At 40.4% G+C, this 27,668-nt stretch overlaps 1 protein-coding gene across 1 annotated transcript in view; it reads right to left on the bottom strand.

Annotated features, from left to right (window-relative positions):
* The window catches only part of LOC128636188 (phospholipase B1, membrane-associated), a 100,433-nt gene that overhangs the window by 9,611 nt on the left and 63,154 nt on the right, over positions 1 to 27,668 (bottom strand). The window contains exons 8-12 of the mRNA XM_053689236.1: positions 23,613 to 23,664; positions 10,815 to 10,895; positions 10,166 to 10,231; positions 5,094 to 5,185; positions 4,132 to 4,213 (exon numbers count right to left, since the gene is read on the bottom strand). Of these exons, the coding sequence (XP_053545211.1) occupies positions 4,132 to 4,213; positions 5,094 to 5,185; positions 10,166 to 10,231; positions 10,815 to 10,895; positions 23,613 to 23,664 (373 nt within the window). The remainder of the gene's footprint in view (positions 1 to 4,131; positions 4,214 to 5,093; positions 5,186 to 10,165; positions 10,232 to 10,814; positions 10,896 to 23,612; positions 23,665 to 27,668) is intronic.

Genomic DNA, 27,668 nt, shown 5'->3' with positions numbered 1-27,668 from the left:
TGGTGGATTGTTCACCAAAAATGGGCCGGCTTCTAAACTTACATTCTTGCATTTCAAATAAAGATACCAAGAGAATGAAGAAAATTTGATAATAGGAGTAAATTACAAAGTTGCTTAAAATGTCATGCTCTATCTGAATCACAAAAGAAAAAAATTGGGTTCAGTGTCCCTTTAACTATTTAATAACTACCTAGTTAAAATAAGTACAAAATTACCTGTAAAATAAATCCTAACCTAAGTTACAATTACACCTAACACTACACTATCATTAAACTAATTACCTAAACTACCTACAATTAATTACAATTAAATTCAATTAACTAAATTACAAAAAAAAAAAATTTTTTTACAGAAAATAAAAAAAATTACAAGAAGTTTAAACTAATTACACCTAATCTAAGCCCCCTAATAAATTAATACCCCCCCAAATAATAAAAAGCCCTACCCTATACTAAATTACAAATAGCCCTTAAAAGGGCCTTTTGCAGGGAATTGTCCCAAAGTAATCAGCTCTTTTACCTGTAAAAAAAAAAAGAATACAATAACCCCCCCAACATTACAACCCACCACCCACACACCCCTACTCTAAAACCCACCCAATACCCCCTTAAAAAAACCTAACACTACCCCATTGAAGATCACCCTACATTGAGCCATCTTCACCCAGCCGGATACCATTGGTCATCCAATCCATACAGAAGTCTTCATCCGATGGGCCAGAAGAGGACATCCAGACCGGCAGAAGTCTTCATCCTATCCGGGCAGAAAAGGACATCCGGACCGGGAGAAGGCTTCATCCAAGCGGCATCTTCTAGCTTCATCCATCCGACGAGGAGCGACTCCATCTTGTAGACATACAGCGAGGAGCATCCTTCCAGCACGACGAACTAACGATGAATGACGGTTCCTTTAAATGACGTCATCCAAGACGGCTTCCCTCGAATTCCGATTGGCTGATAGGATTCTATCAGCCAATTGGAATTAAGGTAGGAAAAATCAGATTGGTTGATGCTATCAGCCAATCGGATTGAAGTTCAATCCGATTGGCTGATTGAATCAGCCAATAGAATGCGAGGTCAAATCTATTGGCTGATCCAATCAGCCAATCAGATTGAACTTCAATCCGATTGGCTGATTAAATCAACCAATCTGATTTTTCCTACCTTAATTCCGATTGGCTGATAGAATCCTATCAGCCAATCGGAATTCGAGGGACGCCATCTTGGATGACGTCATTTAAAGGAATATTCATTCGTCGTTAGTCCTTCGGCCTTGAAGGATGTTCCGCGCTGGAGGTCTTCAAGATGGAGCCGTTCCTCGTCGGATGGATGAAGATAGAAGATGCCGCTTGGATGAAGATGTCTACCGGTCCAGATGTCCTCTTCTGCCCGGATAGGATGAAGACTTCTGCCGGTCCGGATGTCCTCTTCTGTCCCATTGGATGACCAGTGGTGCCCGGCTGGGTGAAGACGGCTCAAGGTAGGGTGATCTTCAATGGGGTAGTGTTAGTTTTTTTTAAGGGGGGATCGGGTGGGTTTTAGAGTAGGGGTGTGTGGGTGGTGGGTTGTAATGTTGGGGGGGTATTGTATTTCTTTTTTTTTTACAGGTAAAAGAGCTGATTACTTTGGGGCAATGCCCCGCAAAAAGCCCTTTTAAGGGCTTGTAAAAGAGCTGATTACTTTGGGGCAATGCCCCGCAAAAGGCCCTTTTAAGGCCTATTTGTAATTTAGTGTAGGGTAGGGAATTTTATTATTTTGGGGGGCTTTTTTATTTTATTAGGGGGATTAGATTAGGTATAATTAGTTTAAACTTCTTGTAATTTTTTTTATTTTCTGTAATTTAGTGTTTTTTTCCCCCGTAATTTAGTAGGTAGTTTAGGTAATTTATTTAATGATAGTGTAGTGTTAGGTGTAATTTTAACTTAGGTTAGGATTTATTTTACAGGTAATTTTGTACTTATTTTAGCTAGGTAGTTATTAAATAGATAATAACTATTTAATAACTATTCTACCTAGTTAAAATAAATACAAAGTTGCCTGTAAAATAAAAATAAATCATAAGATAGCTACAAAGTAATTATTAGTTATATTGTAGCTATCTTATGGTTTATTTTACAGGTAAGTATTTAGTTTTAAATAGGAAGAATTTATTTAATTGTAGTTATTTTATTTAGATGTATTTAAATTATATTTAAATTAGGGGGGTGTTAGGGTTAGGGTTAGACTTAGGTTTAGGGGTTAATAACTTTATTATAGTAGCGGCGACGTTGGTGTTGGCAGATTAGGGGTTAATAAATGTAAGTAGGTGTCGGCGATGTTAGGGCAGGCAGATTAGAGGTTAATAAAAATTAACTAGTGTTTGCGAGGCGAGAGTGCGGCAGTTTAGGGGTTAATACATTTATTAATGTGGCGGCGATGTCCGGTCGGCAGATTAGGGGTTAATAAGTGTAGTTAGGTTGCGGCGACGTTGGGGACGTCAGATTAGGGGTTAATAAATATAATGTAGGGTTTCGGCGATGTTGGGGGCAGCAGATTAGGGGTTCATAAGTATAATGTAGGTGGCGGTGGTGTCCGGAGCGGCAGATTAGGAGTTAATAATATAATGTAGGTGGCGACGATGTCGGGGGCGGCAGATTAGGGGTTAATAAGTGTAAGATTAGGGGTGTTTAGACTCGGGGTTCATGTTAGTGTGTTAGGTGCAGACATAAAATTAATTTCCCCATAGGAAACAATGGGGCTGCGTTAGAAGCTGGACGCTGCTTTATTGCAGGTGTTAGTTTTTTTTTACAGCCAGCTCAGCCCCATTGTTTCCTATGGGGAAATCGTGCACGAGCACGTTTTACCCAGCTTACCGCTACCATAAGCAACGCTGGTATTACAGTGAGAAGTGGAGCTAAATTTGCTCAACGCTCACTTTTCTGAGGCTAACGCAGCCATTCAGAAAACTTGCAATACCAGCGTTGTTTAAAGTGAGCGCTGAAAAAAAGGCTTGTTAGCTCCGCAAGTCTTTACCGACAAAACTCGTAATCTGGCCGATTCATGTATCCACATAGTACTCAAGACACGTGCAATGAGCCTACCTCAGCATGCTGTTATTATGCTTCCTTAATGTGTTTCCAATGACTTGTTATACCAGCTGCAGACTATTACATGCATGGGAATATGCTCCTTTTATTTTATTTTTGTATATAAAATAGCTATTTTTGCTCAATGAAACCTCAACCAATTGTTCTCAAGAACATGTCAGTTAAAATGGGCTGAGCTTGCAGGAAGAGCAGGCCTCCTCATGTTTTTCTCTCTGTATACAAAGGCCTCCTTATCTCTTTCTCTGTCTCTTTGGATCTAATGATCTAAACCTCTCTGCTCTGGCCAGATGACCTAATACGCCTTGTCAGTACATGAGTACATTTAAAAAGGCACTTTGTTTTCTTGGAAGTTGTGTATCTCACTATGTGGAGTTCTGGATGTGAAGGAGAGACACCTACAATGCAAAATATAGATTTGGAAAGATTTCTCTTCATGCCGGTGAGTTTTTTATTCTATGGGGCCGAATTATCAAGCGGCGGGCAGACATGATTCACTGTGGCAAATCATTTCCACCCGACATCGCTAAATGCCAACAGCATACGCTGTCGGCATTTAACATTACGCAAGCATTTCGTATCTGATCGGGATGATTGCAGTGATGAGTTAAGGAGCAGATTAAGACCGCTGCTTCTTAACGTAAGTTTCCAGCGAGCCAGAAACTTCAGGGATAGAAAGTAGCATCCGCTGCTTGATAAATCTAATCTACCCCTTTATCTCTACTGCTAAGAGTTAATTGAATTGAAAGCAGCTGCAGGAAAACCCTTTTAAATATGCTGGGGGTTTTCTCAACTGGGTGGTTGATTTCTGCTGTTTCTTCTTGTTTGGATAGGTTTCTCTGGAGAATACTGTAGTATTCATATTTAAAATATGATTTCAACAGGAGGCAAAATAATGGAAAATTAGCTGTCTTGCAGGCTAATAGCTCATTAGGAACACATTTTGCTGTACAATATCCCTTTAAGTAACACTTTACCAATCATTGTTCTTGAGTACAAAACCATATGATGTATCTGTTGTTTCTTCCTGAAATTAATGTATCACTCACCTGGAATTGTATGTTCTGATCAATCAGCTCCAATAACTCTGAGGAATTATCTTTTGGATTCACCACACAAGAGCAGAAAAACCTGATGAACAACAAGTAACAGAACAAAATTACACAGAGCCAATAAAACACAAAGTGCAGTTAAAGTAACACAATACAATAATGAGCAGTCAGTGGAACACAGTTTAACATAAATACAACTCATACAGGATATAATAAGGAATGGGTGAGAAACGTAAAAGAACATAAAAAATTCTATAATGCACATTATTGTTTAAAACAGGAAGTGAAGCTGGGCCTTAAGGACTGATTGCTCACTTGATGAAAAGCAGATCTCTGGTTTATTGGTGGACAGTGACACAGCTCATAAAAACAAAGAAACAATACATTTAAAAATTCCCCTTTTGGTTGGAACAAAGAAAACAATGGAGACTGGGAAACTTCCCAACTGTCTCTATTTGAGCTCTGTCCCTCTGAGACAGCCATATGTCCCTATTTGCAGAATTTCCCCCCAAGATCTGATCCCAGCCTTGAAATCACGTGATTAATGTTTTTATGTTAAACGTTTGGCCTCGGCATGAAGGGGTTAATGTAACATTATGTGCAGTGTCTTGAGTTGGGAGGAGAGAATTCTGGGCCTGGCTGTCTTTGCACATGGCAGCCATACAGAGAGGAGTGTGTGATGCCAGTGATACCAAATGTAATTTAGTCCTTGTCACGGGCTGCGGTTTTTAGACAGGTTAGAAACCTGTTCACAGGAGGGGATGTGGCCCATGGTCATAGGTTAGACAAGCCAGATGTAGAAAGATGTGGTCCAAGATGGAGACATGATCAAAAGAGGTGGCACCTTTCAACACTCCATGGAGTCCAAATACATTTCTTATAATAATAATGGTTGTTCTCTGCTCATTTTTTTTTTTTTTTTTAAATGCAGATCCCAAATCTTACAATTCATGACTTACTTCTGGAGAATACACCCAAAGCTCTTGTCATTAATGTCTCGAAGCTGCTCAATGGGGAAGAGCTGGACCACGTTAACGATGGATCTTGGCATCTGCAAATGAAGCCAAATTTTCTGTGAGAATCAAGTCCTGGGATATCTGTAGCAATAGATGTCTGAGACCTTACAAGCCTTTATATCGCCTTGAATTTCACTTTCTGCCCTGAACATAAAAATGTTTTGGAAGACGCAAACATTGCAGTTCCAAAGCAGGAAACCACCAGGATTGGCAGTTATGTGAATACGCCGCTTCTGATAGGCTGACTGGTGGTGTTCTGTTTTGGAGCTGCAATGTTTGAGGATCCGGAGCAGTTTACTTTTGTGCTTAACCCTTTTGCAGGGGAAGGAGGTTAATTAAACCCACAGTTATCTAGGGTGAGTAGACAAATTAGAGGTAATTTTTAAAATAGAATGTTCTTAAGAATACTGACCTTGCTGTTTAAATACTGGCTAGGTGGCGACTCTGTTCCTGATTAGAATTGTTTGCTTAAATATACATAAAATAAGGTTATCATATATATTAAACCTTGGTTTTCATTCAAGATTTTAATTAATTAAAATTCTTACAGAACTGCTAAAATCACTTTAAGATTGCAATATGAAATGTTTGATTATGTGTAGTAAAACAATGAGATACATTATCTATATTGTCCCCTTTTCCTGTAATTTAACTCTAAAAATTGTGGGTTTTTTGTTGGATCACACTGCGGAGTTCACTAGTTTAACCCTACAATACATATGTCTCTAATTGGCTTCAGCAGAGGTGATAAAGATAGGGAACTGCAAAACAATCAATAGTTTCCTAACAAAATGACTGTGGCAAGCCATGTATACTCCAATCTGGTGGGTGGTGTTTGACTAGTGAAAAACAACTGCAGTAAACAAGGCGTTAATGCATTTAAAAAATGTTTACACTCACCTAAAATGTAGAAAAATAGCAACTCATATTATGGGGCCTATTTATCAAGCCGTCAACCGCAAATACGCTGGAATTCCGCAGCGTAATTGTGGCGAGCCTGATTCCCCTTATTTATCAAAGCCTACAGACCGGCAAAAGTAGAATTTTGTGACGTAACATACGATCCGCCGGTCAAAGTCCGACACAGATTGATGCTTACGTCACTACAGATGTTCCAAATGCAAGTTCGGCACTATCTGACTACTTTTGCTGGAGGCGGCGGATGCCATAGGAATCAATGGGAGTCTGAAAGCAGACTGTCGCTGACACTATATTACATTTATTAACCCCTAAACCTAAGTCTAACCCTAACACCCCCTAACTTAAATCTAATTTAAATAAATATAAATAAAATTACTATCATTAACTACATTATTCCTATTTAAAACTAAATACTTACCTATAAAATAAACCCTAAAATAGCTACAATATAACTAATAGTTACATTGTAGCCATCTTAGGGTTTATTTTTATTTTATAGGCAAGTTTGCATTTATTTTAACTAGTTAGAATAGTTATTAAATAGTTATTAACTATTTAATAACTACCTAGCTAAAGTAAATACAAAGGTACCTGTAAAATAAAACCTAACCTAAGTTACAATAACACCAACACTACACTACAATTAAATAAATTACATAAATTAAATACAATTAACAAAATTAAATACAATAACCTAAATTAAATTAAATTAGCTAAAGTACAAAAAAACACAAACACTAAATTACAGAAAATAATAAACAAATTACAGAAATTTAAACTAATTACACCTAATCTAATAGCCCTATCAAAATAAAAAAATCCCCCCCAAAATAAAAAAACCCTAGCCTAAACTAAACTACCAATAGCCCTTAAAAGGGCCTTTTGCGGGGCATTGCCCCAAAGTAAACAGCTCTTTTACCTGTAAAATAAAAAATACAAACAACCCCCCAACAGTAAAACCCACCACCCACACAACCAACCCCCCAAAAAAATACTAACTAAAAAAAACCTAAGCTCCCCTGAAAAGGGCATTTGGATGGGCATTGCCCTTAAAAGGGCAGTTAGCTCTTTTGCAGCCCAAAGCCCTAACCTAAAAATAAAACCCACCCAATACACCCTTAAAAAAACCTAACACTAACCCCCTGAAGATCGACTTACCGGGAGACGTCTTCATCCAAGCCGGGCGAAGTGGTCCTCCAGACGGGCAGAAGTCTTCATCCAAACCGGGGCGACGTGGTCCTCCAGACGGCAGAAGTCTTCATCCAGACAGCATCTTCTATCTTCATCCATCCGGCGCAGAGCGGGTCCATCTTCAAGACATCCGACGCAGAGCATCCTCTTCGGCCGGCGACTTCCCGACGAATGAAGGTTCCTTTAAGTGACGTCATCCAATTGGCTGATAGAATTCTATCAGCCAATCAGAATTAAGGTAGAAAAAATCCTATTGGCTGATGCAATCAGCCAATAGGATTGAACTTCAATCCTATTGGCTGATTGGAGCAGCCAATAGGATTGAGCTCGCATTCTATTGGCTGTTCCAATCAGCCAATAGGATTGAAGTTCAATCCTATTGGCTGATTGCATCAGCCAATAGGATATTTTCTACCTTAATTCCAATTGGCTGATAGAATTCTATCAGCCAATCGGAATCTAAGGGCCGCCGCCATCTTGGATGACGTCACTTAAAGGAACCTTCATTCCTCCACGTCGGATGTCTTGAAGATAGACCCACTCCGCGCCGGATGGATGAAGATAGAAGATTCCATCTGGATGAAGACTTCTGCCGTCTGGAGGAACACTTCGCCCCGGCTTGGATGAAGACGTCTCCCGGTAAGTAGATCTTCAGGGGGTTAGTGTTAGGTTTTTTTTAAGGGTGTATTGGGTGGGTTTTAATTTTAGGTTAGGTCTTTGGACTGCAAAAGAGCTAACTGCCCTTTTAAGGGCAATGCCCATCCAAATGCCCTTTTCAGGGCAATGGGGAGCTTAGTTTTTTTTTAGTTAGTATTTTTTTGGGGGGGTTGGTTGTGTGGGGGGTGGGTTTTACTGTTGGGGGGTTGTTTGTATTTTTTTTTTACAGGTAAAAGACGATTACTTTGGGGCAATGCCCCGCAAAAGGCCATTTTAAGGGCTATTGATAGTTTAGGATAGGTTTTTTTTTTTTTTTTGGAGGGGATTTTTTTATTTTGATAGGGCTATTAGATTAGGTGTAATTAGTTTAAATTTCTGTAATTTGTTTATTATTTTCTGTAATTTGATGTGTTTTTTTGTACTTTAGCTAATTTAATTTAATTTAGGTTATTGTATTTAATTTAGTTAATTGTATTTAATTTATGTAATTTATTTAATTGTAGTGTAGTGTTAGGTGTTATTGTAACTTATCGTCAGTAGCTAGAGAACAATAACGATGGCACTACAAAGGTTGTTGCCCTTAATGATTTCAGTGAAATAAGACCTTCATGTAAGGCTAAGTCTTTATCATATATTGGGCAGGTGCTGTACACTTATTGGAGAGAATGTACAAGAGGATTCAGTACACGACTGAAAAAGAGTGTACTATTATAGCACTCAACAACCTGTATTATAATAATTGCACAACAGGTCACAGAAAGGAAAATGTATTTGTGTACATATCTGGTTCGAGACGTGTAAAACTTAACTTTTATTAGTGATAATAATAAAATAATAAATAATAAAAAAAGTTAAGTTTTACACGTCTCGAACCAGATATGTACACAAATACATTTTCCTTTCTGTGACCTGTTGTGCAATTATTATAATACAGGTTGTTGAGTGCTATAATAGTACACTCTTTTTCAGTCGTGTACTGAATCCTCTTGTTATTGTAACTTAGGTTAGGTTTTATTTTACAGGTACTTTTGTATTTATTTTAGCTAGGTAGTTATTAAATAGTTAATAACTATTTAATAACTATTCTACCTAGTTAAAATAAATATAAACTTGCCTGTAAAATAAAAATAAACCCTAAGATGGCTACAATGTAACTATTAGTTATATTCTAGCTATTTTAGGGTTTATTTTATAGGTAAGTATTTAGTTTTAAATAGGAATAATGTAGTTAATGATAGTAATTTTATTTATATTTATTTAAATTAGATTTAAGTTAGGGGGTGTTAGGGTTAGACTTAGGTTTAGAGGTTAATAAATTTAATATAGTGGCGGCGACATTGGGGATGGCAGATTAGAGGTTAATAACATAATGTAGGTGGCGGCGGTGTAGGGGGGGCAGATTAGGGGTTAATAACATAATGTAGGTGGCAGCGGTGTTGGGGGGGCATATTAGGGGTTAATAAGTATAATGTAGGTGGCGGCGGTGTAGGGGCAGCAGATTAGGGGTTAATAAGTATAATGGTGGCAGCGGTGTTGGGGGGGCAGATTAGGGGTTAATAACATAATGTAGGTGGCAGCGGTGTTGGGGGGGCATATTAGGGGTTAATAAGTATAATGTAGGTGGCGGCGGTGTAGGGGAAGCAGATTAGGGGTTAATAAGTATAATGGTGGCAGCGGTGTAAGGGCAGCAGATTAGGGGTTAATAAGTATAATGGTGGCAGCGGTGTAAGGGCAGCAGATTAGGGATTAATAAGTATAATGTAGGTGGCAGCGGTGTTGGGGGGGCAGATTAGGGGTTAATAAAAATAATGTAGGTGGCGGTGGGCTCCGGGAGCGGCGGTTTAGGGGTTAATAACTTTATTTAGTTGCGGCGGGGTCCGGGAGCAGTGGTATAGGGGTAAAACAGTTTAGTATAGTGGCAGTGTTTAGTGACAGGGTACCAATAAAGCTGGGAAAAAGCCGAAGAGCAGCGAGATCGATGACTGTTAGTTAACAACAGTCCGCTGCTCATTGCCCCATACTTGGTGCGCGGCTTTTTGACAGCTTTTTTGGTAACTTTGGAGAGCGTATTCAGGTCCGCGGCAGCGATGTTAGGCGAGCGTATTGGTGCGTTCGAATGCAAATAAGTTGACGGGTTGATAAATAGGGGCCTATGTTTCTATTATTATTATTTATGTTTTTAATTTTTTAAAGAACAACATTGTAGAAATAAAAATCAGATGTTTGCCCCTCGCTGTAACTCATACCTCTTTCTGTAAAATGTCCAGGGACACCGTCAGGTTGTAAATGAAACTATCCGCTGAAAACAGAGTCTGTGGAAAAACACGACATTTATTGGTTTAAATCACAGCTCTGACACTTCAAATGCAAGAGTTGCTGTTAGCAAACTCTAATACTGAGGACATGTTACAGTCTGTACATAAGAGTGATTATAAGGTGTTGCTTATGTGCATTATGTGTATTATTTGTTACAGTATAATTCTGCTCACAGATTAGAGGAAAAGAAGTGCACTGCAGGGCTTGAAAAATACTTGGTGAATGTGCGTGTGTATCTGTGTGCGTACGTGTATTTGTGTGTATGCATGTGTGTATTTGTACTTACATGCATCTGTACTTACATGTGTGTTTGTATAGGTGTACGTATGTGTGTGTATTTGTGCGTGTATGCAGGTGTTTATGTATGTGTGTTTGCATGTTTCTGCATGTGCATGTGTGTGAGTGGAACTAGCAGGTGAGAGTGCAGTGGGCAGTGACCTAGAGGTGTTTTGTGGATGCAGCCACGATCAGAGGGGCTATGAAATAGGGTCAAAACCTGGGAGCAAATTCAGGGATTTATTCCCGATCACAAATAAAGCAACACTGTAGAGAAGCCGAATATCTTAAATCTGTCCTCACCGTATTTTTGCAATAGTCACATAAGTCGTTGGACCCAATGAATATGGTAATAACCTTCCAGTCCTCTTCCATATTAATGCCCTGAGCACAGGGAGAGAATAGATTAGCGAAAATGTGACACAAACAAGAGATGAGCACAGGAAGGGGATAGATGAGCATGACTATGACACCAACAAGAGATGAGCACAGGGAGGGGATAGATAAGCGTGACTATGACAGCAACAAGAGATGAGCACAGGGAGGGGGGATAAATTAGTGTGACTTTGACACCAACAATAGATGAGAACAGGGAGGGAATAGATTAGCGTGACTATGACACCAACAAAAGATGAGCACAGGGAGGGGGGATAGATTAGTGTGACTGTGAAACCAACAAGAGATAAACACAGGGAGAGAATAGATTAGCGTGACTGTGACACCAACAACAGATGAGCACAGGGAGAGAATAGATTACTGTGACTGTAAAAACAACAAGAGATGAGCAAAGGGAGGGAATAGATTAGCGTGACTGTGAGACCAACTAGAGATGAGCACAGGGAGGGAATAGATTAGTGTGACTGTGACACCAACAAGAGATGAGCACAGGGAGAGAATAGATTAGTGTGACTGTGACACTAACAAGAGATGAGCACAGGGAGGGAATAGATTAGTGTGACTGTGACACCAACAAGAGATGAGCACAGGGAGAGAATAGATTAGTGTGACTGTGACACTAACAAGAGATGAGCACAGGGAAGGAATAGATTAGTGTGACTATGACACCAATAAGAGATGAGCACAGGGAGGGGGCACAGATTAGTGTGACTGTGAGACCAACAAGAGATGAACACAGGGAGAGAATAGATTAGTGTGACTGTGACGCCAACAAGAGATGAACACAGGGAGGGACTACATTAGTGTGACTGTGACACCAACAACAGATGAGCACAGGGAGAGAATAGATTACTGTGACGCCAACAAGAGATGAGCACAGAGAGGGAATACATTAGTGTGAATGTGACACCAACAAGAGATGAGCACAGGGAGAGAATAGATTAGTGTGACTGTGACACTAAAAAGAGACGAGGACAGGGAGTGAATAGATTAGTGTGACTGTGACACTAACAAGAGATGAGCACAGGGAGGGTATAGATTAGCATGACTGTGAGACCAACTAGAGATGAGCACAGAAAGGGAATAGATTAGTGTGACTGTGACACTAACAAGAGATGGGCACAGGGAGAGGAATAGATTAGTGTAACTGTGACACTAACAAGAGATGAGCACAGGGAGGGAATAGATTAGTGTGACTGTGACACCACCAAGAGATGAGCACAGGGAGATAATAGGATTAGTGTGACTGTGACACCAACAAGAGATGAGCACAAGGAGAGAATAGATTAGTGTAACTGTGACACTAACAAGAGATGAGCACAGGGAAGGAATAGATTAGCGTCACTATGACACTAACAAGAGATGAGCACAGGGAGGGGGGATAGATTAGTGTGACTGTAAGACCAACAAGAGATGAACACAGGGAGAGAATAGATTAGCGTGACTGTGACACCAACAGCAGATGAGCACAGGAAGAGTATAGATTACTATGACTGTGACGCCAACAAGTGATGAGCACAGGAAGGGAATACATTAGTGCGACTGTGACACCAACAAGAGATGAGCACAGGGAGGGAATAGATTAGTTTGACTGTGACACCAACAAGAGATGAGCACAGGGAGAGAATAGATTAGTGTGACTGTGACACCAACAAGAGATGAGCACAGTGAGAGACTAGATTAGTGTGACTGTGACACCAACAAGAGATGAGCACAGGGAGGGTATAGATTAGTATGAGACTGTGAGACCAACTAGAAATGAGCACAGTGATGAAATAGATTAGTGTGACTGTGACACCAACAAGAGATGAGCACAGGGAGAGAATAGATCAGTGTGACTATGACACTAATAAGAGATGAGCACAGGGAGGGGGCATAGATTAGTGTGACTGTGAGACCAACAAGAGATGAACACAGGGAGAGAATAGATTAGTGTGACTGTGACACCAACAGCAGATGAGCACAGGGAGAGAATAGATTACTGTGACGCCAACAAGAGATGAGCACAGGGAGAGAATAGATTAGTGTGACTGTGACACTAACAAGAGATAAGCACAGGGAGGGAATAGATTAGCATGACTGTGACACTAACAAGAGATGGGAAAAGGGAGGGAATAGATTAGCGTAACTGTGACACCAACAAGAGATGAGCACAGGGAGGGTATAGATTAGCATGACTGTGACACTAACAAGAGATGGGAAAAGGGAGGGAATAGATTAGCGTAACTGTGACACCAACTAGAGATGAGCACAGGGAGGAAATAGATTAGTGTGACTGTGACACCAACAAGAGATGACCAAAGGGAGAGAATAGATTAGTGCGACTGTGACACTAACAAGAGATGAGCACAGGGAGAGAATAGATTAGTGTGACTGTGACACTAACAAGATCTTAGCACAGGGAGGGTATAGATTAGTATGACTGTAAGACTAACAAGAGATGAGCACAGGGAGGGAATAGATTAGAGTGACTGTGACACCAACAAGAGATGAGCACAAGGAGGGAATAGATTAAAGTGACTGTTACACCAACAAAAATGAGAACAGGGAGGGAATAGATAAGTGTGACTGTGACACCAACAAGAAATGAGAACAGGGAGGGAATAGATTAGTGTGACTGTGACACCAACAAGAGATGAGTACAGGGAGGGAATAAATTACTGTGACACCAACAAGAGATGAGCACAGGGAGGGTATTGATTAGCGTGACTGTGACACCAACAAGAGATGAGCAAAAGGAGGGAATAGATAACTGTGAGGCCAACCAGCGATGAACACATGGAGGGAATAGATTAGCGTGACTGTGACATCATTGAGAGATGAGAACAAGTAGGGAATAAATGAGTGTGACTGTGACACCAACAAGAGGTGAGAAAATGGAGGAAATAGATTAGCGTGACTGTGACACCAACAAGAGATGAGAACAAGGAGGGAATAAATTAGTGTGGCTGTGACACCAACAAGGATGAAAAAAGGGAGGAAATAGATTAGCGTGACTGTGACACCAACAAGAGATGAGAACAAGGAGGGAATAATTTAGTGTGACTGTGACACCAACAAGAGATGAGCACAGGGAGAGAATAGATTAGTGTGACTGTGACACCAACAAGAGATGAGCACCGGGAGGGAATAGATTAGTGTGACTGTGACACCAACAAGAGATGAGCACAGTGAGAGACTAGATTAGTGTGACTGTGACACCAACAAGAGATGAGCACAGGGAGGGAATAGATTAGTATGAGACTGTGAGACCAACTAGAAATGAGCACAGTGATGAAATAGATTAGTGTGATTGTGACACCAACAAGAGATGAGCACAGGGAGAGAATAGACCAGTGTGACTATGACACTAATAAGAGATGAGCACAGGGAGGGGGCATAGATTAGTGTGACTGTGAGACCAACAAGAGATGAACACAGGGAGAGAATAGATTAGTGTGACTGTGACGCCAACAGCAGATAAGCACAGGGAGAGAATAGATTACTGTGACGCCAACAAGAGATGAGCACAGGGAGAGAATAGATTAGTGTGAATGTGACACCAACAAGAGATGAGCACCGGGAGGGGATAGATTAGTGTGACTGTGACACTAACAAGAGATAAGCACAGGGAGGGAATAGATTAGCATGACTGTGACACTAACAAGAGATGGGAAAAGGGAGGGAATAGATTAGCGTAACTGTGACACCAACAAGAGATGAGCACAGGGAGGGTATAGATTAGCATGACTGTGACACTAACAAGAGATGGGAAAAGGGAGGGAATAGATTAGCGTAACTGTGACACCAACTAGAGATGAGCACAGGGAGGAAATAGATTAGTGTGACTGTGACACCAACAAGAGATGACCAAAGGGAGAGAATAGATTAGTGTGACTGTGACACTAACAAGAGATGAGCACAGGGAGAGAATAGATTAGTGTGACTGTGACACTAACAAGAGCTGAGCGCAGGGAGGGTATAGATTAGTGTGACTGTAAGACCAACAAGAGATGAGCACAGGGAGGGAATAGATTAGAGTGACTGTGACACCAACAAGAGATGAGCACAGGGAGGGAATAGATTAGAGTGACTGTTACACCAACAAAAATGAGAACAGGGAGGGAATAGATAAGTGTGACTGTGACACCAACAAGAAATGAGAACAGGGAGGGAATAGATTAGTGTGACTGTGACACCAACAAGAGATGAGTACAGGGAGGCAATAAATTACTGTGACACCAACAAGAGATGAGCACAGGGAGGGTATTGATTAGCGTGACTGTGACACCAACAAGAGATGAGCAAAAGGAGGGAATAGATAACTGTGAGACCAACCAGCGATGAACACATGGAGGGAATAGATTAGCGTGACTGTGACATCATTGAGAGATGAGAACAAGGAGGGAATAAATTAGTGTGACTGACACCAACAAGAGATGAGAAAAGGGAGGAAATAGATTAGCGTGACTGTGACACCAACAAGAGATGAGAACAAGGAGGGAATAATTTAGTGTGACTGTGACACCAACAAGAGATGAGCAAAGGGTGGGATTAGATTAGCATGACTTTGAGACCAATTAGAGATGAGCGCAGGGAGGGAATAGATTAGTGTAACTGTGACACCAGCAAGAGATGAGCACAGGGAGGGAATAGAATAGCGTAACTGTGACATCAACGAGAGATGAGCGCAGGGAGGGAATAAATTAGTGTGACTGTGACACCAACAAGAGATGAGCACAGGGAGGGAATAGATTAGATTGACTGTGACACCAACAAGAGATATGAAAAGGGAGGGAATAGATTAGCATGACTGTAACATCAACAAGAGATGAGCATAGGGTGGGATTAGATTAGTGTGACTGTGACACCAACAAGAGATGAGCATAGGGAGGGATTAGATTAGCGTGACTGTGAGACCAATTAGAGATGAGCATAGGGAGAAATTAAATAAGCTTGACTGTGAGACCAACAAGAGATGAACACAGGGAGGGAATAGATTAGTGTGGCTGTGACACCAACAAGAGATAAGAACAGGGAGGAAATAGATTAGCGTGGCTGTTACACTAACAAGAGATGAGCACAGGGAGGGAATATATTAGTGTAAATGTGACACCAACAAGAGATGAGCACAGGGAGGGAATAGATTAGCATGACTGTGACACCAACAAGAGCTGAGCACAGGGAGGGAATAGATTAGAGTGACTGTGACACCAACAAAAATGAAAACAGGGAGGGAATAGATAAGTGTGACTGTGACACCAACAAGAGATGATTCCCAAGAGAGCAAATAAAGAGCATTCCAGCTTCTATGTAAAACGTAGCGTTTATTAAAAACATCCAAATAAAAACATGGGTCAAAAATAGCAGCAGAAATGAGATGCATGGACACCTCAGGGCTGGGAGGCTTACGCATTTCGGCATAACGCCGTAATCATAGTATAGGTTTGCCAGTCACAGGTGCATAATTTATACACAAGTCAAATAAACATCATTGGTTAAAAACACCATATAAAGACACGCCCATATGGTGTAACCCTCACATGCCTGAACCAGAACGAACGGTGGATCTCATAGGAAAACAATCAATGTATAACACATAGTAAAAATACGAATAGCCCTTAAAACTTTGTAATGAGTATAGGGCAATGGGGAGTTACATGATGGCACTCATGAAAAATTATATGTTCTATATTATATTATATTATATTAAGCATTATTATATAACATAATTTAACACTATACAATATAAATCACGCTATCCTGTGGATCTAATCTAGGTACGCAGAATAGGTATAAATACATCGACCCATTTTCCATACTGTAAATGAATGCCATATAGGAAACCACATAAAATAAATTAAGTTAAATAATTTCCAATGGAAGCATGATATTTAAGAGGATAATGGCACAATTAGTATATTTATGTCATACTCTGCAAGGGAGCAGGTTCAGGAGTAAGGAGCTGTTGTGCAGAGGTGTCAGGGTTTGGGGTTAATGTTGTGTTTTGTCTGCGTGAGTCTTTCCTTTTAGGCATAATTAAACAGGTACAACGTTTTAGGAAATAAAGGAGATGGTTTTATTTATAGGATAAAGCAATGTAGAGATATGCAATTAGATAAGACAAAGTCTATAGGTTGTAGTATAAGGCAGGAATACAGTTCTTTGTAATAACAGGCAGGAATGCAGAGCTTTGTAATAACAAGCAGGATACTTGCATATCCTGTAGAACTGGAAATGTGTAGTATCAGGCAGGAAAGCAGAGCTTGTACAACAGACAGGATACTTGCATATGCTGAAGACTGGAACTGTGTAATAACACGCAGGAATGCAGGGCTTTGTAATAACAAGTAGGATACTTGCATATGCTGTAGACTGGACACAGTTGTAACAAACTGGAAACTTGCATAAACTGCAAACTGGTACTTTAAGGAAACTTGCATAAACTGCAAACTGGTACTTTAAGGAAATTTGCATAAACTGCAAACTGGAACTTTGTAGAAACAAAGAGGATACTTGCATAAACTGCAAATTGGAACTTTGTAGAAACAAAGAGGATATTTGCATAGACTGCAATTTGGAACTTTGTAGAAACAAACAGGATATTTGCATAGACTGCAATTTGGAACTTTGTAGAAACAAACAGGATATTTGCATAGACTGCAATTGGAACTTTGTAGAAACAAACAGGATATTTGCATAGACTGCAATTTGGAACTTTGCAGAAACAAACAGGATATTTGCATAGACTGCAATTTAAACTTTGTAGTATCAGGAAACAAGCAAGCAAAAGTACCTGCGTCAGTCCTTAGGAAAGAGAGTTTTAGGCAAGATCAATTGCCAGGAAATCAGTCCCAAAAATGAAACACAGTGCCAAGGGATTATCCAGAAGAGTAGTCAGTAATTGAAGCAGAAATCAGGAACCAGGAAATCCAACAAATCTGTATTTCACACAGGATACAGGAGCAGAGAGTGTTTCAGAGTATAACTCTCAATGTGAAAGCACAGAATTGCAAACAAACCTCCCAGATAAAGCAGGCTGCTGATTAAATGATTTGTTTCAGCTGGCAAGCAGGTGGAGCCAGAGAGCCTAAGTTGCAGCAAACAAAAAAACACAATATTCTTATCCTGTGATAAAGCCATCTGGTGGTATAGTGGTAACACAACAGGCTGGGAAAGAACAGCTGCAGAAATAGAGACAGGTCCCAGGTTCAATTCCAGGCTGAACCATGACAATTTATTTGTATATGCTTACATCCCCAAATATATATATATATATATATATATGAGGATTACACAGACAGTTAAAGTAATGGTCCATCCCCACGAATACATATCAAAGTAAGGGACTCAAATCCCTAGAGCTTACAATTGAATCATATAGGCCACATAATACAGTGCATATGCATAAAATGACATATACACATATGTACAGAAGAGAGAGATGCTGTGGACCCCAAGACACCAGTAGTGTATAACACACTACTCCCAATAGTTAATGAGATCATATTCAGAGTTCAAACCCTGAGGGACCCTGTTTTCTAACACAGCATCTCCCTTTTACGGAGAATGATCTCTCTTATTGCCCCCTCTCTGGGAACATGTCAATGGGTTGCCACGAGAAAAAAGATAAATCTTTTTTATGAACCTGAGCAAAGTGATGCACCAGGGGGGTAGTAGCATTTCCCACACGAATAGTTGAAAGATGCTATCTCACTCTGGATCTAATATCCCTTGTGGTGAGTCCAACATACTGTTTTCTACACCGTGTACATGTGATACAGTATATTACAAACACCGATGTACAATTTAAGCAAAAGTTGACTTCATATGTTTTTCCTGTCACTGATGAATCGAATTGGTCAGAAATGATCAAATAGTCGCAGGCTCCACATCTGGAGCTACCACACCTAAAAGATTCCTTGCTTGTAAGCCATGCACTAGCCTGGGATATAGGTTTTTTCAAAACTGTCGGGGACAATATGTTAGCCAGGGTACGGTTCCGATAGGAACATCTTAACCCTTCCTGTACACATTCCATGAATCTGTCATCCGCAATAAGCATATTAAAATGATGTCTCACAATCTTACACACTTCTTCATATTGGGAACTGTAGTCGGTGACAAATGTTACCAACAAGAGATGAGCACAGGGAGGGAATAGATTAGTGTGACTGTGACATCAACAAGAGATGAGCACAGGGAGGGAATAGATTAGCGTGACTGTGATATCAACAAGAGATGAGAACAGGGAGGGAATAGATTAGTGTGATTGTGACACCAATAAGAGATAAGCACAGGGAGGGGGCATAGATTATAGTGACTGCAACACCAACAAGTATAGGGAGGGATTAGATTAGCGTGACTGTGAGACCAACAAGAGATGAGTATAGGGAGAGATTAGATAAGCGTGACTGTGAGACCAGCAAGAGATGAGCACAGGGAGGGAATAGATTAGTGTAACTGACACCAAAAAGAGATGAGCACAGGGAGAGGGGATAGATTAGTGTGACTGTGACACCAACAAGAGATTAGCACAGGGAGAGAATAGATTAACGTGACTGTGACACCAACAAGAGATGAGCACAGGGAGGGAATAGATTAGAGTGATTGTGACACCAACAAAAGATGAGCAAAGGGAGGGAATAGATTAGCGTGACTATGACACCAACAAGTGATGAGCACAAGAAGTGAATAGATTATTGTGACTGTGAGACCAACAAGAGATGAGCACAGGGAGGGAATAGATTAGTGTGACTATGAGACCAACAAGAGATAAGCACAGGGAGGGAATAGATTAGTGTGATTGTGACACCAACAAGAAATGAGCACAGGGATGGAATAGATTACTGTGACACCAACAAGAGATGAGCACAGGGAGGGTATTGATTAGCGTGACTGTGACACCAACAAGAGATGAGAACAGGGAGGAAATAGATTAGCATGACTGTGACAACAACAAGAGATGAGCACAAGGAGGGAATATATTAGTGTGACTGTGACACCAACAAGAATGAGTAAAGGGAGGGAATACATTACTGTGAGACCAACAAGAGATGAGCACAGGGAGGAAATATATTAGATTGACTGTGACACCAACAAGAGATGAGAAAAGGGAGGGAATATATTAGCGTGACTGTGACATCAACAGAAGATGAGAACAGGGAGGGAATAGATTAGTGTGTCTGTGACACCAAGAAGAGATGAGCATAGGGAGGGATTAGATTAGCGTGACTGTGAGACCAATTAGAGATGAGCATAGGGAAAGATTAGATAAGTGTGACTGTGAGACCAACAAGAGATGAGAACAGGGAGGAAATAGATTAGTGTGACTGTGACACCAACAAGAGATGAGCACAGAGAGGGAATACATTAGTGTGCCTGTGACGACAACAACAAGAGCTGAGCACAGGGAAGGAATAGATTAGTGTGACTGTGAGACCAACAAGAGATGAGCACAGGGAGAGAATAGATTAGTGTGACTGTGACACCAACAAGAGATGAGCACAGGAAAATAATAGATTTGTGTGATTGTGACACCAACAAGAGATGAGAACAGGGATGGGGTAGATTAGTCTGAATGTGAGACCAACAAGATGAGCAAAGGGAGAGATTAGATTAGTGTGATTGTGACACCAACAAGAGATGAGCACAGGGAGGTAATGGATTAGATTTACTATGACACCAACAAGAGATGAGGACAGGAAGGGAATAGATTAGTGTGACTGTGACACAAACAAGAGATGAGCACAGGGAGGGAATAGATTACTGTGGTTGTGACACCAACAAGAAATGAGAACAGGGAGGAAATAGATTAGTATGACTGTGACACCAACAAGAGATGAGCACAGGGAGGGAATAGATTACTGTGACACCAACAAGAGATGAGCACAGGGAGGGTATTGATTAGCGTGACTGTGACACCAACAAGAGATGAGAACAGGGAGGAAATAGATTAGCGTGACTGTGACACCAACAAGAGATGAGCACAGGGAGGGAATAGATTAGTGTGACTGTGACACCAACAAGAGATAAGCAGAGGGAGGGAATAGATTATTGTGAGACCAACAAGAGTTTTGCACAGGGAGGGAATAGATTTGATTGCCTGTGACACCAACAAGAGATGAGAAAAGGGAGGGAATAGATTAGCGTGACTGTGACATCAACGAGAGATGAGAACAGGGAGGGAATATATTAGTGTGACTGTGACACCAACAAGAGATAAGCACAGGGAGGAATAAGATTAGCGTGACTGTGAGACCAATTAGAGATGAGCATATGGAGAGATTAGATGAGCATGACTGTGAGACCAACAAGAGATGAGCACAGGGAGGGAATAGATTAGCATGACTGTGACATCAATGAGAGATGAGAACAGGGAGGGAATAGATTAGTGTGACCGTGACACCAACAAGAGATGGGCATAGGGAGGGATTAGATTAGCGTGACTGTGAGACCAATTAGAGATGAGCACAGGGAGGGAATAGATTAGTGTGACTGTGACACCAACAAGAGATGAGAACAGGCAGGAAATATATTAGCGTGACTGTGACACCAACAAGAGATGAGCACAGGGAGAGAATATATTAGTGTGACTGTGACACCAACAAGAGATGAGCACAGGGAGGGAATATATTAGTGTGACTGTGACACCAACAAGAAATGGGCACAGGAAGAGAATAGATTAGTGTGACTGTGAGACCAACAAAAGATGAGCACAGGGAGAGATTAGATTTGTGTGTCTGAGACCAACAAGAGATGAGCAAAGGGAGAGATTAGATTAGTGTGATTGTGACACCAACAAGAGATGAGCACAGGGAGGGAATAGATTAGACTGACTATGACACCAACAAGAGATGAGGACAGGAAGGGAATAGATTAGTGTGACTGTGACACCAACAAGAAATGAGCACAGGGAGGGAATAGATCAGTGTAACTGTGACACCAACAGGTGATGAGCATAGGGAGAGATTAGTGCAAAAAGGCAGCAGCACCAGTATAAACATATTTCTTTATTTAGGACAAGAGAATAAAAAAAACACAACGTTTCGGGGCTCACCCCTAGTCATGTGTACATTTTTTACAAGATAGGTTTACTCTATTTATACCCTTCAGGTGTATACATTCACAGGTGTATCTAACAAAAATCACTACACATCACCACCTACTGGTAGAAAAGTAACATTACATTTTATAATTTTTATAGGAACAGGGACCTGGATTAGTCTTTGTTTTTACAGGGTTCTATCCCTTTTCTCTGCCAGCGAAAGGATTGAGTTAATAGTGAACTCTAAATTGATTTAAGTGATATGTGAATTAAGTAGACATGTGAATCTGTAATTCATCCCATTCGGTTTTAATATAAATATGTAGGGAGTAATAGGACTGTTCCTATAAATGATATATAAGATGTAATGCTACTTTTCTAACAGTAGGTGGCGATGTGTAGTGATTTTTTTTTTGTTAGATACACCTGTGAATGTATACACTTGAAGGATATAAATAGATTGAACCTACCTTGTAAAAATTGTACACATGATTAAGGGGTGAACCCCGAAAAGTCGTGGTTTTTTATTCTCTTGTCCTAAATAAAAAAAAGGCTTTTAGACTGGTGCCGCTGCCTTTTTGCACTTCTTTAATCATTGTTTGGATTTGTCTCTATCTCTGCAGCAGGCACAGTGTTATGTGCTAGAATTGCTGGACTCTTGCCTTTTTCTACATAGGGAGAGATTAGATTAGCGTGGCTGTGAGACCAACTAGAGATGAGCACAGGGAGGGAATAGATTAGTGTGACTGTGACACCAACAAGAGATGAGCACAGGGAGGGAATAGATTAGTGTGACTGTGACACCAACAAGAGATGAGCACAGGGAGAGAATAGATTAGTGTGACTGTGACACCAACAAGAGATGAGCACAGGGAGAGAATAGATTAGTGTGACTGTGACACCAACAAGTGATGAGCATAGGGAGATATTAGATTACAGTGACTGTGAGACCAACTCGAGATGAGTACAGGGAGAGAATAGATTAGTGTGACTGTGACACCAACAAGAGATGAGCACAGGGAGAGAATAGATTAGTGTGACTGTGTCACCAACAAGAGATGAGCACAGGGAGAAAATAGATTAGTGTGACTGTGACACCAACAAGTGATGAGCATAGGGATAAATTAGATTACAGTGACTGTGAGACCAACTAGAGATGAGCACAGGGAGGGAATAGATTAGTGTGACTGTGACACCAACAAGAGATGAGCACAGGGAGAAAATAGATTAGTGTGACTGTGACACCAACAAGTGATGAGCATAGGGAGAAATTAGATTACAGTGACTGTGAGACCAACTAGAGATGAGCACAGGGAGGGAATAGATTAGTGTGACTGTGACACCAACTAGAGATGAGCACAGGAAGAGAATAGATTAGTGTGACTGTGAGACCAACTAGATTTGAGCACAGGGAGGGAATAGATTAGTGTGACTGTGACACCAACAAGAGATGAGCACAGGGAGAGAATAGATTAGTGTGACTGTGACACCAACAAGTGATGAGCATAGGGAGAAATTAGATTACAGTGACTGTGAGACCAACTAGAGATGAGCACAGGGAGGGAATAGATTATACAATTACAATGTTACCATTTATTCAAGCTTTGCACTTGTAGTAAAATACAATGAATAAACTGAATATTGCATAGCTATAGGAAAAGTGCAGTAATATACATTACCGGAAATGTTTTCATGGTGTCTACCAGATTTCTGGTTTGCTCCGGTAACGTGCTGGAAATCAGAAAGGATTTGGCTTTTCATATTTTATTGTTTAAAAAAGATAAATAACACCTTTATTACCCATTCCCCAGTTTTGCATAACCAACACTGTTATATTAATACACTATATATATATATATATATATATATATATATATATATATATATATATATATATATATATATATATATCTTTTTATTGAGGCAATAGAAAGTAAAAAAAATCATACATACATATTATATGGACAAGTACTGAGTTACAGTCAGTATTGGTTCCAGAAAAACATAGCATGTGTTAATGAAATGTCCAGTATAGCAAAAAACATAATTTATGTAAGAACTTACCTGATAAATTCATTTCTTTCATAATGGCAAGAGTCCATGAGCTAGTGACGTATGGGATATACATTCCTACCAGGAGGGGCAAAGTTTCCCAAACCTCAAAATGCCTATAAATACGCCCCCCACCACACCCACAATTCAGTTTAATGAATAGCCAAGAAGTGGGGTGATAAGAAAGGAGCGAAAGCATCAACGAGGAATTGGAATAATTGTGCTTTATACAAAAAAATCATAACCACCACAAGAAAAGGGTGGGCCTCATGGACTCTTGCCAATATGAAAGAAATGAATTTATCAGGTAAGTTCTTACATAAATTATGTTTTCTTTCATGTAATTGGCAAGAGTCCATGAGCTAGTGACGTATGGGATAGCAAATACCCAAGATGTGGAACTTCCACGCAAGAGTCACTAGAGAGGGAGGGATAAAATAAAGACAGCCAATTCCGCTGAAAAATTAAACTGAATTGTGGGTGTGGTGGGGGGCGTATTTATAGGCATTTTGAGGTTTGGGAAACTTTGCCCCTCCTGGTAGGAATGTATATCCCATACGCCACTAGCTCATGGACTCTTGCCAATTACATGAAAGAAATGGAAACCCCATTTTTTAAGTAGAGTAGAAAAGAGAGAGAAAAGAGGATGGGGAAGAAGAATTGGAAAATAAAAGGATTGTCATTAGTTGCGTAGATCTCATGATACATGTCTCACCTACAAATCGGAACAAAGTAATATCTAAGCTGTTATGAAATTATGTCTTGTATCATCAGATTATTTAGCAAATTTGTTATAGATATAGTCTTCCCAAATAAAGAGCAACTCATGAAATAAGTCTTTGCGCATTATTTTCATATAATGGTATTCCTCTAAGTATATAGTTTTATCTATGTTATCTACCCACTGGACTGCAGTAGGATACTGATCTTGTTTCCAGAGTTTGGCAATCAGTGTTTTAGCACTATTACTCGCTATTTAAAGAATGGCTAAATGTGCTGCACTTAATTGTTTAGGTGGTTTATTTAATAACCATATTAGTGGGCCTGGTGGTATATTTGTCCCCAGTAGCGTTTCTGTTTGGTATATAAGGCCCTTCTAAAAGGGGCTTATATTAGAGCAATTCCACCATATATGCCCCATGTTTCCAACATCATGTTTACAGCGCCAACAGAGATCAGATCTCTGTGGGTATATAATCTTTAAACGTACGGGGGTGAAGTACCAACAAAGAATATTTTTAAAGTTAAGTTCTAGAATCTGAGCTGAGGAAGAGGCTTTCATTGTTCTTTTATATATTTTGTTCATATCCCCTAGAGATATGTCATTTTTTACTCCTTTTGCCAATGTTTCATAAATTGGTGTTCTGCGCCCAGTGGAACCTGGTGTAGCATATTATATATTATTGATTAAGAATGTCTAATTGGGGATTTGGACATGCATAGTTTTTCTAAATTCGTTGGTGTACGTAACAGGTTATTTTTTTCCTTTATGACATTGAGGCCTATTTATCAAAGGTCTTGCGGACCTGATCCGACAGTGCGGATCAGGTCCGCAAGACCTCGCTGAATGTGGAGAGCAATACGCTCTCCGTATTTAGCATTGCACCAGCAGCTCACAAGAGCTGCTGGTGTAATGCCGCCCCCTGCAGACTCAGGAGGTGTCAATCAACCCGATCGTACTCGTGGCGACTCTTCTCCGCCTCCTAAGAGCAGGCGGACAGGGTTATGGAGAAGCGGTCTTTAGACCACTGCTTCATAACTGCTGTTTCTGGCGAGTCTGAAGACTCGCCAGAAACACGGGCCCACAAGCTCCTCCATACGAAGCTTGATAAATGGGCCTCATTGTATAAATGAATGTACTTGTAAGTAAAAGTACCAATTAGTAAAGACGTTTACGTTTCTTTCTAAGAGTTCTGATCTAGTGCAGACTTTTCCAGCCTCTGAGAGGATGAAGATGGGAAGGTTAGCTTGTCTGTCCAGCGGGTCTAGTTTAGTTATTTCCTTTCCTAGAGGAAAGTCTGGGTTATCCAGTATCGGCGTTAATAGGGATGGTTTAGATGAAATAGAAAAAATGCCTGTCTGTATTTTTCCAAGCCTGGCACCCCTAATCCCCCTGATGCTTTAGGAAGGCACATTCATTGTTATTACTCCTGGGATGTTTTTTATCCCAGATGTAATCATTAATAATGTTTTGTAGGGAAGGTATCTATGAAGATGGAAGGGAAATTGATATGGTTTGGAGAACAAAAGTCTAGGCACAATGTTCATGGTTATTGCCCCCATTCTCCCCAACCAGCTGAGGTGTTTTGGATCTCCAAGAACTGAGGTCAGCTATCATGTTTTTTTTAAGTGTGTCATAATTGTTAGCTATTATGTCTGAAAGTTTGCGATATTAATACACTTTTTACCTCTGTGATTGACTTGTATCTAAGCCTATGCAGACTGCTCCCTTATTTTTTTTCCTTAATTTTAACAGACTTGCATTTAGCCAATCAGTGCTGACTCATAAATAACTCCACAGGAATTAGAATGATGTTATCTATATGGAACACATGAACTAGCGATGTCTAGCTGTGCAAAGCTGTCAAAATGCACTGAGGCGGCCTTCAAGGGCTTAGAATTTAGCATATGAGCCTAGGTTTAGCTTTCAACAAAGAATACCAAGAAAACAAAGCAAATGTGATGATAAAAGGGAATTGAAATATTGTTGAAAATTGCATGCCATATCTGAATCATGAAAGTTTAATTTTGACTAGACTGTCCCTTTAATCAAACTGAGCTGCATGTGGTATACACTATACAGAGCTTGGGCACTTTTAGAGGATATATTCGAAGCTTATTTGCATATTGTTACTTATAATTCTCTGCTCCAGTGGAGACGCTATGGGCCCAAATTATCAAGCTCCGAATGGAGCTTGATGCCCCTTGTTTAGGCTCGGCGGAAACAGAAGTTATGAAGCAGCAGTCTAAAGACCGCTGCTCCATAACTTGTCAGCTGCCTCTGAGGCCGCGGACAGAAATCAACTGAATCGAATATGATCGGGTTGATTGGCCCCCCCACTGCTAGCGGCCGATTGGCTGTGAATCTAAAGGGGGCGGCATTGCACCAGCAGTTAACAAGAACTGCTGGTGCAATGATAAATGCTGACAGCGTACGCTGTCGGCATTTATTGATGGGCAGCTGACATGATATGCTACATTGTATCATGTCTGCTCGCACATTAATAAATCGGGGCCTTAGAGTTATGGTTTCCTTTAGAAGGAAGTGCTGTTGTGCTGTACAATTATGTATTGTGTAACAAAGTAGACCAGTAATATTTAGCGAGTTCTGGACTATTTGTAATGTGAACCGCAAAAAAGTGAGCTTAGAGTAAAATTTTGCTCCACATCTCACCTCAATAGTGCTCGTGCACGATTTCCCCATAGGAATCAATGGGGGAGAGCCGGATGAAAAAAAAACCTAATACCTGCAAAAAAGCAGCGTAAAGCTCCTAACGCAGCCCCATTTATTCCTATGGGGAAATAAAAGTTATGTCTACACCTAACACCCTAACATGAACCTTGAGTCTAAACACCCCTAATCTTACACTTATTAACCCCTAATCTGCCACCCCTGACATCGCCGACATCTACATTATAATTATTAACCCCTAATCTGCCGCTCTGGACACCACCGCCACCTA

Source organism: Bombina bombina, chromosome 1 (assembly GCF_027579735.1).
Source record: "Bombina bombina isolate aBomBom1 chromosome 1, aBomBom1.pri, whole genome shotgun sequence".
Lineage (NCBI taxonomy): Eukaryota > Metazoa > Chordata > Amphibia > Anura > Bombinatoridae > Bombina > Bombina bombina.
Note: the sequence above shows the minus strand (reverse complement) of the source record. Positions and strands in the feature narration are given on the sequence as shown.